Source organism: Tupaia chinensis, unplaced genomic scaffold, assembly GCF_000334495.1.
Source record: "Tupaia chinensis unplaced genomic scaffold, TupChi_1.0 Scaffold139072_1, whole genome shotgun sequence".
NCBI classification, from domain to species: domain Eukaryota; kingdom Metazoa; phylum Chordata; class Mammalia; order Scandentia; family Tupaiidae; genus Tupaia; species Tupaia belangeri.
Genome location: NW_006198962.1, coordinates 401,065 through 421,503, shown reverse-complemented (window position 1 = coordinate 421,503; position 20,439 = coordinate 401,065). Strand labels below are relative to the sequence as shown.

General features: G+C 41.2%; 1 protein-coding gene across 3 annotated transcripts in view; it reads right to left on the bottom strand.

Annotated features, from left to right (window-relative positions):
- COBL (cordon-bleu WH2 repeat protein) overlaps positions 1-20,439 on the bottom strand; it is a 213,294-nt gene that overhangs the window by 83,145 nt on the left and 109,710 nt on the right. For 2 of the 3 annotated variants that reach the window (XM_014592962.2, XM_014592963.2), the window contains 2 exons: positions 2,021-2,162; positions 767-937 (listed from right to left, as the gene is read on the bottom strand). In XM_014592962.2, the coding sequence (XP_014448448.1) occupies positions 767-937; positions 2,021-2,162 (313 nt within the window). The remainder of the gene's footprint in view (positions 1-766; positions 938-2,020; positions 2,163-20,439) is intronic. The other variant, XM_014592964.2, reaches the window with a different exon arrangement.

Here is a 20,439-nt window from a genome sequence, read left to right as displayed (position 1 = left end):
CAGCCCAGGGAGGTGCCCGCGGCACCAGGAGGCACTGGTACAGGGCGGAGATGCACTTAGGGGACACACTCAGGCCTGCTCTGCAGACGAAGGCACCATGCAGATACAGTGCAACTGTGAGACTGTTCCCAATCTGCAGGCAGTAGTGCCGTCCACAGTGCTTACTGCAGTCCAGAATAATCCAGGAAACGATGAGGAAGGCCCCGTCTCAGACACAGGTGCAGACAACAGACGCAAACCAGAATTCTGATTCTGGCTATGGCTGGACTCAAGTCAAGCTGCTTCCCCTCCTGGTGCCTCTGTTTCCCTTCCAGCAGAGAAGCAGAACTACTGCTTGGTCACTGGCCATGGGGTTCAAAGGTCGACTTCCAAATGACACTTTCCCAGCTCTTTAGCAACACGGTCTCGGAGCATTTGGGGATTGCCAGTGTGAGCTACCACTCATACAATCCCGGATCTGCTGTGTTCCCCAGACCTGAGGTTGGTCCAACCTGTCTGTCTCCACCAACAAGGTACAACTTCAGGGAACTCCAACCCCAGGCGGGCATGATAAGCTGCTAAGTCACTACTACGACGATCTGCGTGGCCTTCGGAGCGCATTCCCTGAGTAATCAGACACACTGCATTGAGCATTTCACAAGAGGAGCTGGGAAGGAAAGGCACAAACACCCAAAGGTGAGCAGAGTCTGGACACCCAGCCCTGACATCAGCAGTGACCAGAGAGAATGGTCGACACACAGTGGGAACGGACACAAGAGGCACATACGTTTGGGTCTCAGGTCTGAGGCCTCCGAACCAGCGCCTTTCCCAGGAAAGCTGAGAGGCTCCTCCATGTCTGTGTCGGGAGGTGGGTAGGGTGGGGGCGGGGGAAGCACTAACAGGGGTGGACCCCGTGCAGTGCCCCTGGGAGGCTTTTGTGGCACCTGCCGTCCAACACCTATATGGATTCAATGGGGAGTCGCTCAGAAGGTTAAGTCAAACAAGCTTCTTCCAACCATGGCCAGCTCCGAACCAGCAACACCCACCAACTCTTAATCCAGCCACACCAACACAAAACTGACCACATTAACACTAAATACAGACACATCCAACTCCAAACCAGCTACACCTGGCACCAAATTCAGCCATGGTGCTACCAAATGCAGCTATACCCGGCAACACACCAGTCACAGCCAACTCCAAACCAGTCACACCCAACACCAAACCAGCCACACCAACACCAGGTCTAGCCACACTCAAAATCAAACCAACCACATCAACACTAAGTCAGCCATACCCAATGCCAAAATTTGTAAAACACCAAATCCGGACATACCAACACTAAATCCAATCTCACTCTACACAAATTCAAGCACACCAGGCATCAAATCCAATTTCATCTGGCACCATGTCCAACTACACTCACTCTAACATTTTAGGAACAAAGTGTCCTACTGTGGGGACAATTTAGGAACCCCTGCCTGGTTGCAATTTGTTTTTGGCAGGCACAAATACATAAATGCTGGGCTTGAAAACTATTCTTATTCTTATCAGGGGCTTTGCTGAATATATAAAAGATAGGTAAATGGAGACCAATGTTAAACAGGATGATCATAACATTACTGAGTTGACTCAACTCATCCATATATTACATGGGGCCTAGGATATCCTTCAATGCTAGGATGTCTTTCAAACAGCTTCTAAAGTGTCACCTGAAGACCTCTTTTTTGCATCTGAGAGACACACGTCACATGTTCACACTCGCTCGCTCTTCACTTTCCACCCTTCTCCCAGCTTTATTGGCCATGCACCTCCTTCCCCACCTTCTAAATGCTCACATCGCATCCAATAAGATATGGCTAGTAAGATATTAAATGGACCCCCAACTGTTCATTGGCAGACTTTGTTTCTGCAGCATAAATCTTTTCCGGTTAATGTCATTATGGATGAGACCCCTCGGGGAGTTAGTAGCAGTGCTAACATTCCAGGCAACAGCAGGCACCCTGTAGGCATGCAAACAGCAGGCCCAGCACTCACTTACCCACTGTGCTCTTCCTGTTGTCCTCCTTGTCCTCGGTGCGCTTGGGGACCAGGGGGCTTGGTGGTGGTGGTGGCTGTGGTGGAGGAGGAGCTGGTGCCCGCCGCTTCTTTTTCTGTAAATCAATCTGTGACCCCAGGGACACCTATGAAACACAAAGAAGGAAAGACGTCAGTGTTGGGGTGATTGCTAGGGGGCGATGAGCACGTGGGGTGCCCACCTACAGGAGCTGGCTCTGTGTGATGCGCTGCTGTAAAGAGGGTGGTCAGAGCGCCAGCACTATCAGGGCCCTCTGAGGCAGAGCTGTGAGGGCCTGAGCATTTCGCATGAGGCCTGGATGGCACAGATGTGCTCACAGACATGCCGAAGGCCCCAGTGAGTGCAGGGAGCTCATATTTTCTAGAGACTTCAGGCAAGTCTGGAGACATTGTAAACATCCTCTTTGCATGAGCCAGAAAGGGATCCCATGCAACTAATTACATGCAAAAGAAAACCGTTCCTTAGACTGGACAAGGCCACCATGTTGCATGCCACACAGAAGGATGGTGGGAGTGGCTCTGACCTCACCCTTTTCCTGACTTCTGTTTGTCGCCTTGGTCTGCGTGTTTATGCTTTAGGGCATGCAGAATCAACTAGCTATCCATGGGCTGGCCACCCCAGCTCTGAACTGCAATGTGGTTTCTTAGTATGTAAGACACAGAACAGGAACTGGGACATCAGGCTCCCATTAAGAAAAAAAATCAAACTCCTGTTTAAAGATTTTTAATGGTAAAAATTTCACAGCTTCTAAAGACAACTTGCCAATATTGGGCAAGTCTAGATATTGGCAGTGAAGTCTGTTTTGTCTGCAAATGGAATCCACTGATTCCAGTTCTTTGGTTCTGAAGAATTCCATAATTCTCTTGTCCACATCACAGCCAAAGGTTTCCTTTGCTTGCTGTCACTGATTAGAGTTTATTTGCAAAGCATGGGATTGTGTGTGGAGAAAACACAAATAATGAAGACAAGACTGCTTTCTTTCCACCCTCCAGGAGCTCCAGCTCAAGTATTTCCTGATCTTTCAGGGACCCCTTGTGGGGAGGGTGCTGTGACACCACCACCCTTGAGTTCTGTGGTTCTAATCCTGGTGTTCTTGGATTAACTCACTCAAGCTCCCACTCCAGGTACCAGGACTGGGCAAGTAATCCATGTCCCGATGAGGACAATTTTGTTTTCTGGGTACCAGGCCTAGGCATGCACTCCATGTCCCAATGAGGACAATTTTGTGTTTTGGGCTGGATATGTTATTTCTTACATGCATGTATGTAGGTGTGTGAGAGTGTTTGTGCATGTGAAGGTTCCTTTTAAATTTTGCCAGTAGCACACATTTATTGCAAAATGTTTAAAAGTAAATATAAACAAAAGAAAATGATCACTTTCTTAACACTCAGCAAACTACTAAGAGTTGACATATATTTTTCTTTCTTTTTTTAGAAAGAATTACTCTGTTTGTTTGTTTATTTATTTATTTTAATTTGACGAGAGAGAGCGAGAGAGAGAAAATGAGAAAGCAAGCCATCAGATCTGGGACTTGAACCACAATTGGCCAAAAGGGAGTCTAGCACTCATATGAAGCCACCATGCCACTGCTGGCTCTGACATATGTTTTTCTAGTCTTCAGTTTCCTTTTAAAAGTGATACTTTCCCCTTCTACTACAATATTTATAAATACCTCCTACACCTTTGAAATGCTAGGACATATTTTATGTAAAACATGGACATATCATAAAATCAAATGGGCCTATGAAACTTAGAGTCAAAGTCAGCAATTCCTTGCCCATTACCGGTATTTCAATGACAACAATTTTGAACTGTTTTCTTTGGATATTCACTCCATTTTCCTTTGGGTATTCACTCCATTTTCGTAAATAAGAAGCTTATTCTGTAATCTCTTCATTTTTCCAGATTAGATGTTGACTTTTTACTCTAAAAGATGAAGATTTAGTTCTCATACTTTTCTTCTCCAATCTTCTCAAAAATTGTAGAACAAGAATTAGTAAAATTAACATTCATTTTTTAAGCTGTATGTACATAGTTATAATAGATTTCTATCAGGAATTCTCTTCAACAGGGACTATCCCCTGAGGGACATACGTGATTACTGTATTTTCTTTCTGGACTACCTTTCTGTTTTCCTTAACCTTGATAACTTGAACTTGTCTTCTAACATTTTTTTTCTTCTTTCTTTCTTTCTTTCTTTTTTTTTTTTTCAGAGAGGATTTTGCTATAGGGCATGTGCACTCACCAGAGAGGAGAAAGAGAGACAATGAGAGAGAAAGCAAGAAAGCACCTCCCATGAGGGATGGCTACACTGTAATCCCCTTTCCTTCATTCTCCTCCTGGGATTTTGGGAATACATTGACATGCATCTAGTGTGAGTTTCAAGGCCTCCAGATCCAGGACTAGAATCACAGTAGGCCACGTGGGAGTCTAGTGCCTTAATAACTATGCCACCTGCTGACCCTCTAACATTTTTTTCTTATTGAATTTCCTGGGAATTCCGTTTTCCTCTACTGAGTTCTGATCCCATTTCCTGAATCTTCTGCCTTTCTTTTTTTGTTATTTGTCTTTTTTTGAAGAGATTTTTTTGCTATAGGGTGTGTGTGCTCGCCTAAGAGACAGAGAGCAAGAAATTGCCCCTCCAGTGGGATGGCCACACTGCGATCTCTTGTCCTCATTTTTCTCTCGGGATCTTGGGCATGTACACACATGTGCCCAGTGTGAGTTTTAGGCTGCCGGGTCTGGGACTTGAACTGTATTTGACTATGTGGGAGTCCAGCGACATAACCATTATGCCAGCTGCTGGTCCTGCCTTTCTTTGTTTTTTAAAAATGTACTGTTTTGGGACCAGGAGATGGCATGGTGGTTAAGGTGCTGGACTCCCACATGGTCAATTGTGGTTCAAGGCTCCGACCTGGCAGTTTGCTTTCTCATTTTCCCTCTTTCTCTGTCTCTCTATGGTGAGCACACATGTCCTATAGTCAATTTAAAAAGTAATTATAACAAATAAAATTAAATAAATGACACTAAAAAAAAAGTAGTGTCTTAATTTAGTAATGCACAGTCTCCATGAGCTTTCTGAGACCAGATCCAAGTGAGGAAGATTTTCAAGACCCTTAAAAATCGAGAACTGACTTTCCTCTATTACACTATGGAAACCTAGGATGAAACGGACTAATTCTGAAATGCTGGGCCCGTACTTTGCTGTGCCCTGGCCTACAAATGATGCAGAGTGCATCCATCCACATGGATTGTATTTTCCCTCAAGTTCCATTTTTCTTTCTTTGTCTTGGCTTGATTATCACATTTTTGAAATTTCTTCAAATTTCTGCTGATCCCTGCTGAATGTATATAGTACAAGTATTTCTGTAGATAGGGTCTGTTGACATACCAAAGGGATTTCCCTGCATAAATCTGGTTAGGTCACTGGGGGATCCCCAAATATCCGTATCTGCAAGATTCTCTACCAAGTCAACCATCATCCACCGGAGACCTTTTAGTTCCCTGTGTGAGCTGGGTCTAGTTATAGGCCCTCAGGCCCACATGTAGGACATGGGCTTTCACTTCTCCCAGTTTCAGTACAGACTGGTTGTATCTGGTGTCTGGGAGTCAGAGTTTCTTGTGGAGTCAGGGGCACAGGCATCTGCTGTCCTGAGCAGGGAGGAGGCCTTACTGTTTCACATGCGTAAGTTCAACCAGTCCTCTGTCATCAACTCATTCTGTATACTGGTAGGCAGAAGGATGTGCACCTCAGATGCCAGAGCCCAGTGGAGTTCTGGCCTTTCTCATGCAGCATCATGTTTCAGGTCCTTGCTGTTCATCACTAAACATACCCTATGCCAGCTGCAGTGGTACAGAGGTAATGCAGAGCTCTGCAATGCTGAAGCCACCTGGGGAGGTGCTGGGTTCGTGTATGGAGGTCTCCCTGTGCTTACTAGGTGTGCGAGTGCCTGTGATCCTGCTGCCTGAAGCTGGGGGTGGACTGTGGCATAAAGACCCTGTTGGATGCTTGCTTTCTCTTTCTCTCTCCCTTGCTCATGAAATAAATACATAGAATTCAATATATCCCAGAAACTAAAGTGTCTCCTGACAACTGTTAATGCTTTTTCTCCCCTATTTCCTGTCACAGTAGACTAATACTTTTTATTTATTTTAGTAGAACTGCAAAAGAAATGGGAAAAGTAGTTTTTTTTTAATTAGATACACCATCCATATTTTTCAGCTTTATTGAGCTATAATTGACCAGTAAACATTGTAAATATTTACGCTGTGTAACAATGTTCTATGTGTGTGTATATATATGTGTGTGTGTGTGTGTGTGTGTATACTTATATATAATTAAAAATTACACATATTTAAATAATCACCATACTCAAAATACTTACTATATTCAACATCTCACATATTTACCTTTTGTGTGTATGCGCAGTAAGAACACTTAAGATCTACCTTTTGAGCAAACTTTACATTTTTTTTGGGTGGGGGAGAGGTTTGTGCTATAGGGCACGTGCAATCGCTAGAAAGACAGAGAGACAGAAAGTGAGAAATCACCCTCCCCAGCGGGGATGACCACATCCCAATGCCTTCTCCTACATTCTCCTCTCGGGATCTTGGGCACTCACGCACACACGCCCAGTATGAGTTTAAGCCACTGGGTCTGGGACTCGAACTGTGGTCAACTACATGGGAGTCCAGCGACATAGCCATTATGCCAACTGCTGGTCCCGCAAATTTTAAAATATTTAAAAAATATCTCCTGTTACCCTGTGGACCATAATTACCTAAATTAATTGCTTGGCTTTTAGCTAAAGTTAAGGTTATTTGGTTTTGAAAATTACAAATTCAACTTCTTAGAACACTCTTGTGCTTTTCTTTTTTTTTCTTTTGAGTTTTTAATAAATCTCTTTACTATAACTTTTGAGGTAAAGAACATGTAAAACTCACAGTGAAGACTACATATTTTAAAATTGCTCCTCCAGTTTTGAGGATCCTTATCAGGAAGGAGTAACATCAGAAAGATAGCAAAATCGGAAGCTCCAGATCTCATCCCACAGCAGAAACACTGACTGAACAATGATTGACAGCCCAGCCTTTTTGAGAACTTGAGACCAGATAAGAAGTTTCAGAACCCCAGGCAAACTTAAGGTCAAGAACAGTTACATCACAATGGGTTGAAAAGCCATTTTACTCAACTGTTATCCTCCTCCTCTCAAGCCAGCACAGCTTAGCACAAGCAGAAGAAAAAGCCAAATTCACAGAATCTCCTTTGGGAGATAAAGAGAAGAATGGAGCATACATCTGACAGTCCGGCTTTCCAGGAGTGCTGCCTGAGGGATGTCTTCTACTTTGACTTGGATCACTGAGGGAACTTGGCGCACTTTGGAGGTCTGGGGAATGACAGAGAATAAGAGAGCCTGGAGCTTAAAGACTGGCTGTAGTATCAGAAATTGGGTAGAGCCACTGAAAGAGGCCAGCAGAGTTTAGTGTAGTCAGAAACACTTTGCTCACCACTTATCTCTCAGGAATGAGAACAGTAGAAACTATATGCAATGTCCTGGCTTTTAGAGGAAGCTTGCCAAAGAGACTTAAGTCTGTCTAGGTTGGCTAGGCGTATAGACAGAACTGGCTACTTTAGATTGTGGGAACTACCTAATAGAAAAGAGAGCTCAGAGGCTGGGTGCAGGCCAGAAAACCTGCAGTAGCACTAACACAGAAGGAAGGAAGAGATTCTTAACTCCTGAAAAGGAACTGGCAAACACTTTTTACTTGAGAATTAAACATACAAGCCCAAAGAAGATGCATCTCGCCCCAAAGTTTAAGATACCTTCAGGATATCTAGCTGCACTGGTAAATGTGATCTTATTCTGTGGGAAGTCAATCTAAGAGAGGTAGCTGTTTTTTCAAATACATACATTACAGCAAAAAAATAATGAGGTACATAAAGAAATAGGAAAACGTGGCCCAATCAAAAGAGCAAAATAAATCTCCAGAAACCAACATCCCCAAAATCTGAGACTATTTCTCTATGAAAAATAATTTAAAAATAAGCTCAGTATTCTACGAGAGAACATTCAAATAGATAACTAAACAAAATCAGTATAACTGTGTATGAATAAAATGATAATATTGACAAAGATACAGAAACTATTAAAAAGAAGAGAGAGAACCGGAAACTCTGAATTTGAAAAATAAAATAATTGAATTGTAAAATTCACCAAAGGGGTTCAATAGTAGACTTGATCAAGCAAAAGAAAGAATTGACGAATTCAGACAGCCTATTGAGATTATCAAGTCAAAGGAACTGAAAAGAAAAAAATGAAGAAAATTAAAGATAGCCTAAAGGACTTATTAACAAAGTGAAAAGACAATCTTATGGATCAGGAGAAAATATTTATGAATCATGTATCTGCTAAAGAATTAGTATAAAAATATATGTGTAACTCAAACAACTTAGTAAGGAAAAAACTGCTTAAAAAAGAAGCAAAGGATATGAACAAAAAATTATCCCAAAAAAGACATGTAAGTGGCTGACATATGAGAAAAGTTCTTAACATTTCTAATTATTAGAGAATTACAAATTAAAACCACAATGAGATATTACCTTGTGTCTGCTAGAATAGCTATTACAAGATGAATGACAAGAAGTGTAGGTCAGAATTTGGAGAAAGGAAATCCTTGTATACTGCTGGTGAAAATGCATCAGTCTAGCTATTTTTGAAAGTAATTGTATGAAGAATCCTCGAAAACTAAAAATAGAATTTCCATATGATCCAACAATTGCACTTGTGTGTATATGTCCAAAGGAACTTAAAATGGCTTGTTAAAGATCTGTCTCATGTCCATGTTCATTTCAGCATTATTCAAAATAGCCAAGACATGGACGCAACCTAAGTGTCCATTAATGGATGAATGGATTAAAAATATGTGGTATCTGGGACCAGCAGTTGGTGTAATGGCTATGTCACAGACTCTCATGTAGTCGACTGTGGTTCGAGTCCTGGACCCAGTGGCTTAAACTCACGATGGGCACAAGTGCATGCGTGCCCAAGATCCCAAGAGGAGAATGAAGGAGAAGGGATTGCAGTGTGGCAGTCCCCCCTGGGGAGTGATTTCTTGCTTTCTGTCTCTCTGTCTCTGTCTTTCTGACGACTGCACACACCCTGTAGCAAAAACCTCTCCAAAAAAGAAAAAAAAAAAAGGAAAAGAAAAAAACATGGTATCTACATACAGTAGAATACTAGACAACCTTATAAATAAGTAAGTCCTCATTCATGGCAACGTGGATAGAATTGGAGGATATTAGGCTAAGTGAAATAAACCAGGCACAAAAAGACAGGTGGTACTGTATGATCTCACTTGTGGGTGGAATCCAAAAAAGTTGAGCTCATGAAAAACAAGAGTAGAAATGTAGTTACCAGAAGCTGGGTGTGGGATAAGCGGTGGAGAGAGAGGGAAAGGGAAGAGATTGATCGAATGGTCCCAATATTTACTTAGACTGAAGAAATAGTTTTAGTGACCTGTTATGCAATAATAATGTATTGTATATCCCAAAATTGCTAAAAGAATATCTAATGTTCTGAACATACACAAAAAATGACAACTTGTTAAGTTGATGGATATGTTAATTAGCTTGACTGTCTACAAAGTATACATGGATCAAAACATCACTTTGCATGCCATAATTACATACATTTATTGTTTATTAACTCTAAGTAAATGAGAAATAAAGAAATAAAGGTCCTCCAGATAAAAAACACAGAGCGAGACTATCATCATTAGCCCTTCATGACAAGAACTGGCAAAGAGAGTCCTTTAAGTTGAAATGAAAGGAAACTAGATGCAATATGAAAGCATGTGAATTCATAAAACTCTCTGGTAAAGTCACTGTACACATTTAAAAACCCTGCAGTACTGTAATTATAGTGTGTAAATCACTTTTAATCCCAGGAGAGAATTTAAAAGATAAAAGGATAAAAATAATTGTAAGTATAGAGCTATGTTAACAAATATAAATATAAATATAAATATAAGTAGATGTAATTTGTGACATCAACATAAAGAGTGGGATGTGAAGGAGTAGAGATTCTACATGCTACTGAAGCTGTTATAAATTATTTACATGTTTTATTTATGATAGTGAATGTATATGCTCATATATGCATGCAAAAGAGAGAATGAGAGAGAGGGAACTCTAAATAGGGTCTCATGGTGTAATCCCCCTCCTTCAACTCTCCAGCTTCTCAGGATCATGGGTGCGTATTTCAAGGTGACTGAGATGGGATCTGAACCTGTGGTTGGTCATGTGGCTTTCATCACTGCAGTTTGGTACACTACCAACCACACCACAGAGCCTGGGGTAAATTATTATGAATTTAAAATAGACTGTTAGAAAATGTTTTATGTAATCCTCTCCCCATGCTGCCAGACACAAAAACTTTAGAGAAGATGCACAAAAGAAAATGTGAAAGGGATCGAAGTACATCATAACAAAAAAATCAACAAAGCACAAAGGGAGATGGCGAGAGAGCAAAGGAGGAACAAAACTACAAGACATACAAAAAGCAATGAACAAAACAGCAGTAGTGAATCCTCTCTAGAAGTAGTTACGTAAGTGGAATTAGATTAAGATTTCCAATCAAAAGATACAGAGTGGCTGAATGATTTTAAAAGAAACAAACAAGATCCAACTATATGCAGTCTACAGGAGCTTCACTTTAGATTAAAGGCTATAAATAGGCCATAAGTAAATGATAACCAAAAGAGAGTGCATGTGGCCATAATTATGTCAGATAAAATAGATTACAAGTCAAAAACTATCTTAAAAGACAAAGGAGAATATAACATAATGATAAAAAGGTCAATTAATCGAAAGGTATAATAATAATTATTTTAATGCATCAGCTGACTGCCCAACTGTATAAAATAAAAATTGACAAAATTAAAAATAGAAATAAAATGCGATAAAGGAAAATCTTTTAATAACCTACTTTCAAAATGGATAAACAAATCGGAGAGAAAATCAATAAGTAACAGAACACTTGACTAACACATAAACCAATGGGACTTTATAAATACGGAGGTATAGACACATTCCATAGAACAATAGAATACAGTCTTCTCAAGGGCATATGAAACATACTCCAGGACAGATCACATTTTAGTGATCTGTCACAAAACAAGTGTTAACAAAATCAAGAAGACTGTAATACCAACTACTTTTTCCTAATATAATGGAATAAAACTAGATCTCAATAGTAAACAGAAAACTAGAAAAGTCATGGATATGTAGAAATTAACACATTCTTCAGTAACCAATGCTTCAAAGAAGAAATCACATGAGAAACTGAAAAATATCATGAATTAGGTGGCCAAACGGTGTTTGCAGTGGTAACGCAATGCTCTGTGTAGCTGGATCCTCATGAAAAGGTCTTAGGTTTTATGTCCCAACTTTCTTGTACATGATAATTATACAAACATACTCATGATCCTGGCTGGCTAAGACGGGGGGTGGATCATGGTGTGGGGACTCCACTGAGGGTGACTCTCTCTCAATCAAGGAAAAATAAATACATTTTTAAAATCTCGAGACAAGTGGAAATAAGAGCATAAATTTTACTGGATGCAGCAAAGGCAATCCTAAGCAAGAGTTTATAGTAATAAATGCCTACATTAAAAAAGATCTCATTAGCAATCTAACTTTACACTTCAAGGAACTAAAAGAACAAACTTCAACCCAAATTTAGTAGAAATAAAAAAATCTGATAAATATTACAGTGGAAATGAATAGAAGAGAAAATAGAAAAGTAATAGAAAACAAAAATCAGTAAAACCAAGAGTTGGTTTTTATGAAGATCGATGAAACTGGCAAATACTTAGCTACCTAAGGAAAAGAATGAGAGAAGGTTCAAATACCAAAAATCAGAAATGAGGGAGAAGAAAATAAAACTAATGCTATAGAAACAAAAAGTAGAGTAGTCTCCTAAGAGACTATTATTAACAATTATATACAAATAAGTTGAATAACCTAGAATAAAAGAATAAATTTATACAAACATACATCTTACCAAGACTGAGTCATATAGAAATTAAAAAAAAATTGAACAGACTGCATTATTTCCAAACTCATTTTATGAGGCCAGGTGTATCCTGATACCGAAATATGACGATGATACTATTCATACAAGTAAAAAAAAAAAAAAACACTACAGCCCATAATCCCCGATGAATACTTATAGAATAATCTTCAACCAAGTACTAGCAAATGGAATTTAATGGCACTATAAAATGATGTTTATACTATGAATAAGAAGAACTTATTCCTGAAAAGTAAGATGGGTTCAATACACACATACACACACACACACACATCTGTCAATAGAATACACACATTAACAGAAAGAAGAACAAAAACTGTATGATTATCACAATTGATGCAGAAAAAAGCTTTACTTCTAAGATCAGGCACGAGGCAAAGATGTCCTCTCTTATCACTTCAATACAGCACTGGAAGTCCTAATCAGACCAGTTAGGCTAGAAAAAGATATAAAATAAACCTAAATTGTAAAGAAGGAAGTAAAATGATATTTTCTGCATATGATATTATATATGTAGAGATTCTACACACACACAAAATATTACAACTAATGAAAAAATTTAGGAACCAGCAGATGGTGTAATAGTTACATCACTGGACTCCCACATAGTTGACCACAGTTCATGTCCCAGACCTGGCAGCTAAAAAAACACACTTGGGACACATGCATGCCCAAAACCCCTAGAGGAGAATGGAGGAGAAGGATTGCAGCATGGCCATACCCACTAGGATGTGATTTCTTGTTTTCTGTCTCTGTGTTTCGAATGAGCACATATGCCCGAAAGCAAAAATCTCTTAAAAAACAAACAAACAAACAAACAAACAAACAAAAAAACACCTTGGACCAGCAGATGGTGCAATGGCTATGTTGCTGGACTCCCATGTAGTCGACTGCAGTTCGAGTCCTAGACCTGGTGGCTTAAACTCACGCCAGGCACATGTGTGTGCCTGCCCAAGATCCCAAGAGGAGAATGGTAGAGAAGGGATTGTGGTGTGGCCATCCCCCCAGGGGGCGATTTCTTGCTTTCTGTCTCTCTGTCTCTCTTGTCTTTCTAGTGAGTGCACACATCCTATAGCAAAAAAACTCTCAAAGAAAAGAAAACAAAAAAGAAATTCAACAAACTTACAGGACAAAATAAACATCAAAAACATTGATGTTTATTAACAATATCTATATACTAACAATAAATAATCTAAAAAAGACTTTAAACTCATTTACAATGTCTTTAAAAGTAATAAAAAAACTTAGAAATTAACTTAAATGAAAGACTTAAAACTGGATAGTAAAAAAAAATTCATAAGAAATAAAAAAGACACAATAAATGAAAAGACATCGTATGTTCATAGATTGGAAGATACAGTTTTGTTAAAATGTCCATATTACCCAAAACAATTTACAGATTCCTTGCACTCCCCATCAAAATACCAATGGCTTTTTTCTTTTCTTTTCTTTTTTGCAGATTTAGGAGGAAAAAAAATCTCAAATTTCAGATGGAATCATGAGAGATCCCAAATAGCCAAAGCAATCTTAAGGGGAAAAAAGCTGAAAGCATGGTTTTAAAACATATTACAAAGTTACAGTAATCAATACAGTATAGTACTGGCATAAATAATGATCTATAGATCAAGAAACAGAATAGAAAGCCCAGAAGTAAACTCCATATATATGATAAACTGATATTTGTTAAAGATGCTAAGGCTATAAAATAGCAAAAGAATAATTTGTTCAACAAATGTTGCCAATAAAACTGGATATCCAAATATAAAAGAATACATTTGGACCCCTACCTTCCAACATATGCAAAAATTAACTCAAAACAGATTAAATATCGAAATACAAAACTTGAAACTATAATGTGTCTATAAGAAAAAGTGGAGGAAAGTCTTCATGTCATACTATTAGGCAATTATTTCTAGGCTCTGATACCAAAAGCACAGGCATAAAAGCACACGCAGATAAATGAGATTACATTGAACTTAAACCTTCTGCAGGGCAAAGGAAACAATCAACAGAGGCAGCCTATGGAATGGGAAAGAGAATCTGCAAGCCATAAATCTGATATTTGGTGAATACTAAAAATAAACAAAGAATTTCTATAGCTCAATAACAAGAAGAAAAGACAAGTATTTTGAATAAAAATGGGCAGGGAACCAGCAGTTAGCGTAATGGCTATGTCGCTGGACTCCCATGTAGTCGACCGCGGTTCGTGTCCCAGACCCGGTGGCTTAAAAAACTCACGCCGGGCGCGTGTGCGTGCGTGCCCAAGATCCCGAGAGGAGAATGGAGGAGAAGGGATTGCGGCGTGACCATCCCCCCTGGGGGGTGATTTCTCGCTTTCTGTCTCTATGTCTCTCTCTGTCTGTCTGGCGAGCGCACGTGCCCTACAGTGAAAATCTCTCCAAAAAAATAAAAATAAAAATAAAAATGGGCAAAAATTTTTGAATAAACAGTTTGCCAAAGAAGATACCCAAATGGACAACAAGCATATGAAAATACATTCTACATCATTAATCTTCAGGGAAATACAAAATAAAATCATAATGAGGGAGGCCAGCTCTGTGGATTGCTTGTTGGGGCCGCCATATCCCACATGGCCAACTGTGCAGTTCAAGACCCAGACCTGGCAGTTTGAGAAGCATTTTGGGTATGTTTGCATACCCAAAATCTCAAAAGGAGAGCGAGATAGAGGAGAGAGGACTGCAGTGTGACCATTCTCCATGAGAGGTGCTTTTTCCTCTCCTTCTCTCTGTCCTTCTTTGGTAAACATATGTGCCTATAGCAAAACAAACAAACAAACAAACCATAATGAGATGCATTCCATTTCCATTAGCATGGCCAATATCCCAAAACAGAAAATAATAAATGGTGGCAAGAATGTGGTTAAATTATAATTCCTGTGTATTGTTGGTAGGAATATAAAATGATGCAGCCACTGCAGAAAATCGAGTGGAGATTCCTCAAAAAATTAAAAACAGAATCACCACATAATTTAGCAATCCTGCTTCTGGGTATATATCCAAAAGAACAATATTTCAGGGAACCAGCAGTTAGTGTAATGGCTATGTCGCTGGACTCCCACGTAGTCAACCGTGGTTTGCGTCCCGAACCCGGTGGCTTAAAACTCACGCCGGGTGCGTGTGCATGCGTACCCAAGATCCCAAGAGGAGAATGGAGGAGAAGGGATTGCGGCGTGGCCATCCCCCTGGGGGATGATTTCTCGCTTTCTGTCTCTCTGTCTCTCTCTGTCTGTCTGGCGAGTGCATGCGCCCTATAGCAAAACCCTCTCCCAAAAAAAAAGAAAAAAAAAAAAAAGAAATGTGATTATACCTAAAGGAACATTGTTTAATCCACGATTTGGATAAGCCTTGAGAAGATTATGCTAAGTGAAATAAGTTAATCACAAAAAAAAATAATACACGGTTCATTTATGATATATCTGAAGTAGTCAAACTCTAAGAAACAGGAAGTAGATTGGTGGTTGCCAGGTGTTTGGGTAGGGAGTAAAAGGGTAGTTATTGTTTGATGGGTATAAAGTTTCAGTATGCAGCTCAGCTATAATGGCAATACTCTGTAAGATAATCCCACATGGGAACGTTCCCAGTTCAAGTCTGGAGACCTCCCTGAGTGTGCTGGGCACATGTGTGCCCCCAAACTAGGACTGGCTGAAAGCTGTACATGGACTGCAGTATCAAAGATACCCTGTAAGGGTGCTTTCTAGCTCTTTTTTCTTGCTCATGTAAAAAAATAGATTAAAAAAAAATAACAACATACTCCAGAATCCTATTGTGTGTACACATTAAGTTGGAGATAATTAGAAGAGGGGAACAAGGAAGTACTTCTGTTTACCCAGTTGGGAAAAGCAATTTCAGCTGTTGAAAGGTAGTTCTGGCTCTCTCCTTGTTACAAGATCTGGAGAATCATCAAAGTCCTTGGGCTTTTGCCAAAATTGCCCTGCCTTGCCACTGTTACTAACACCAAGAGTTTATAACATCAATGCAACCTCTATTGAATACCATGTACGTGGCAACAGCACCACTCCTAGTAAATTAATTAAAATAACATGTTTGTAAAGTGTCTAGCAAAGTCTGAAATTCTTCAATAAAGACAAGATCCTGTGGGCAAATGTTTTTTTCTGGTGCTTCTGTTAGTGTAAGGTGCTTTAAAAAAAGGATTCTAATAGATGTTTTTACAGATTTTATGCAACTGTATTAACGTTGGTTGAAACAGAGATTTCTTAAAGGTATCAATTAATTTCATATGACTGCCTCAAAATCCTCAAAAGGGAGGTAATTCTACTATGCTCTTGGAAGGTAGCTTGTCTGAAGTCATTCAAGTGATGAGTGGGTGGCATCGGGAAGAACCCTGGTTTGACTCCAAGCTCATGTCCTTGACCTGCTTACTTTCTATTATCCTCCCTGCCTCAGGCCAGCATGTCAGGGAGAAAAAAACTGCAGTTTTGCCTGGAAATGTCAATTCCTGTGATACCATAAGTGACTAAAGTCCATGGCATTCTCATCATCCCATATAGTAAAACATCCTCCCACTGTGTATATTAGAAACCAGTTTGTGCTTGAAAGTATTGCTTTAGTAAGCATTTTTTAAGCCTATCTTTAGCATATTCCTTGAAGAACTTAAAATCCAGTCCTACCTGTGTTTTGGAGCTTGTCTCTATCATTTTTCCTTCCTAGAATCAGGAAATGTAGGGTCCTCTTATTATGGGTTGAATGTTTGTAGCCTTCCGCAAGTTCACTGGTGGAAATCCTGACCCCCTAATGAGACACTAGCAGGTGGTGGGATTTGGGGAGGGGGACTAGGTTATAAAATTAGTGCCCTCATGAAAGGGACCCCAGAAAGCTTAACAGGTCTCTTTCCACCATATGAGGACCCAGCAAGAAGACACATGTCTGGAAACCAAGAAGAGATCCCTCATCAGACACTGAATATGCCAGCACCTTGATCTTGGACTTCCACCCTTCAAAACTGTGAGAAATGAAAGTCTGTCATTGAAGGGCCAGCAATGACGTGGTGGTTAAGGCGCTAGACTCCCACATAGCTGACAAGAGTTTGAGTTCCACAACTGGCAGCTTGGTGTGACCAAGCCTTGTTGGGAATGCTTTCTTTCTCCTCTAATGCATGTATTCTCTGACACTGGAGAGAGAGAGAGAGAGAGAGAGAGAGAGAGAGAGAGAGAGATTTGTACTTCAAAGGGTAATCTTCAACTAAGGTAGTTATAGTTATTTTTTCATGTTCCTCATTCTCCAGGAACACCAGAGGATCAACATTTTAGTATAGTAAGGCTGTTTTGGATTAAAATTTAATCCTATGTTTTAACCTATTGGTCTTTTACATAATGATGATTACATGCCATTTCCTTGAAATACAATCGATTTCTCAGGTTATGAACAAAAAAGATGATGAGCCAGAACAACGTAGAAAAACGTCAAAAGAACCCTGTGATGGTGATGCCTGTAGAGTCATGGCCCACCATTAGCTGTGTGATAAGGATAAGGTGCTGAACTTCTCTGTGCCCCAATTTCTCTATCCGTAAAAGAGACAAAAGTACTACATGCCTCTTTTGGTTACTGTGAAGATTAAGTGAGTAATACAAAAAGAAAAGGACCCCCACTGTCAGGCAGGTTAGTAAGACTTCTGCTCACTACCATCACAACCACTCCCCTGACCAGCGACAGGCACCCTACCAGGGACATGGATACCCACACATTGCCCCAGGATCAGATCCGGACTCACCTAAATCTTGGTTTCAGCTCTCGTAGGCATCTGCAGGGTTCTCAGAGAACTTAGTCCATCTTGGCTCCCTTAGTAGTTAATTCCCCTGAGGGCAGAAAAACGAGGCGGCACAGACGCTGGGCCAGCCTGTTGGGCCTGCCACCTACTGACTGCATAAACCAGCTCACCTACTGACCCTCCCTGTGCCCTGGTTTCCTCACTTTAAATGAGATAATGATAGTGCCGACCTCAGGGTTACGTAAGAACTAAATGAGCGCTTAGAACAGTCTTCGGCTGCTACAAATACTTTTATAAAATGCTACGTATGTATTTGCTAACTAATAGCAAATACTCAGCAATAGAAGAGAGACACAAAACCTCAAAGCTAGAATTCCAGTGACTTTATTTCACAGGTAAGAAAACAGAAGGCTCAAACTGGAATGACTATTAAGACCAACACGGTTACCTTGATCAATAAAGAAAGGTGAATAATCCCCCCAGATTCTGTGTTAAAAATTATTAACTGTTTCTAATTATGACTTTTGGTTTACATATGATTGATGTTTATCTTCGTGAGTTACAGTAGGTTCTTTAAAGCATGCATACAGTGTGTAATCAAGTCAGAGATGTAGACATACAGGGTGTTCTGTATTATGTATTAAATACCCCCCCCCCCTTTTTTTTCCCAGGTTTTTGCCAAAGAGCACACGTGCTCACTGGAGAGAGGCAGAGGGAAAAAGTGAGAAATCACCCCTCACAGGGGGGCAGTCATGGTGCACTCCCCTCTGCATTCTCCTCTTGGGATTTTGGGCATGCACGCACATGCACCCAGCATGATTTTCAAGTCACTAAGTCTGGAATTTAAACTGCAACTGACCAAGTGGGAGTCCAGAGCCTTAACCACTGCGACACCTGCTGACCCTTCATCCACATGTTTTACTTGGCTCTCACAGCTACTGTTCACTGAACTCTTGTGTGCTGAAGGTTAAGATCTGTGCTAAGGGTTCATAGGCATTGCCACTACTTTGTTTACCCATCACAACCACCCTAGGAAGCATATACTGTTGTAACTCTCACAACCAGAAGAGGAAAGCGAGGTTGGAGGGATTCTATAAGTTGGGTAAGGCACAGAGCCAGGCCGTGGCAGGGCCGATGCCGTCTGTACGCTTCACTCCACCATATACTTATTACCCGGCCAGGCCTGGTTCTCCCACACCGTGCTCCTCCCCACGGAGTATTTGTCTCTGACAGACTCCGCTGCATCCTGGTACCTGGAACAGTCCAGGCACATGGTGGGTGCTTGTTCAATATCTGTTAAATGAACAGATGCTGTTGCCAAAAGCATCAATACAATTAAAGTAACCTTGTCTTGACAGTGACACAGGCACCCATTTGATGACTCTGTGCCTGCTATGTGTCAGGGCCTGCACTTGGTAGTGAGGACAAGAGGGGAGTGAGACAGGCAGGCCTTTGTGGCTGGCTGTGTTGGAGGGAGGGGGGGTCCTGGGTGATGAATACAGACCTTGTAAGGGCAGCAGACCTGCTTCTGGACTGCAGTTTCTCCACCTCCAGCCTAGTGTTTGGCACAAAGTTGGTGCTTAACAAATATTCGGAGAATGAACGAGTGGCAGAGGGATGAAGCAGCATTACAGGAAGAGGGGTACCATGGCCAGCAGACAGGACCCTGCTCCTCTGACTGGAAGCCCAGCTCAGTAGGTGCATGCATGTGCATTCCTGTGTGTGAGGCAGGGCTGGGAGAGTGAGGGTGCTCTCCTATTTCCTTGTAGGAGTCAGAAATGGGTGCTGTGAGGGGGTGCAGAGGTGGTTCTAAAGCCAGGAGAACCCTGGTGTGAAATGCTGCCTCTAGGCAAGACTCAGGTCAGTTTAGAGCAGGGTTTAGGCTTGAGGCAGCTCCCACTGTGAACTGGAGCAGTGGGGACCTCAGACACCGGGGCGGCTGAGGCTTTCTTCTCCTGGGCACATGCAAGCCCTTGGCAAGAACTCAGATGAATGGTCACAATGTTGGCTACAGAGTTTCTACTTTCCAGGAAGGAAGGAAGGAAAGGTAGAAACATCAAGAAGAAAGCAGAGTTAAAAATCTGCGAGCTTTGGGCTATTTGTGGTCTAGTGGATAGAGGGAGCTGGATCTCAGATGGCTCACTGTGGCCCAGATCTTGGCCCCGTGGCTTGAAAAATGCACCCCGCTCATGTGCATGCCCCAAATCCCAACAGGATGGAGAAACGGAGAACAGACTGTGGCATGATGATGCTCTGTTGAGGGGCGCGTTCTCGCTGTCTCTGTCTCTGTCTCTTCCTGGTGAGCCTGCATGCCCTCTGGCAATTAAAAAAACAAGTCTATGACTTCGGACCCAAGACCACATTAAAGAAAAGATACTAAGGGACCAGCAGTTAGCGTACTGGCTATGTCGCTGGACTCCCACGTAGTCGACCACGGTTCACATCCCGTAGCCGGTGGCTTAAAACTCACGCTGGGCGTGTGTGCGTACGTGCCCAAGATCCCGAGGAGAATGGAGGAGAAGGGATTGCGGTGTGGCCCCCCCC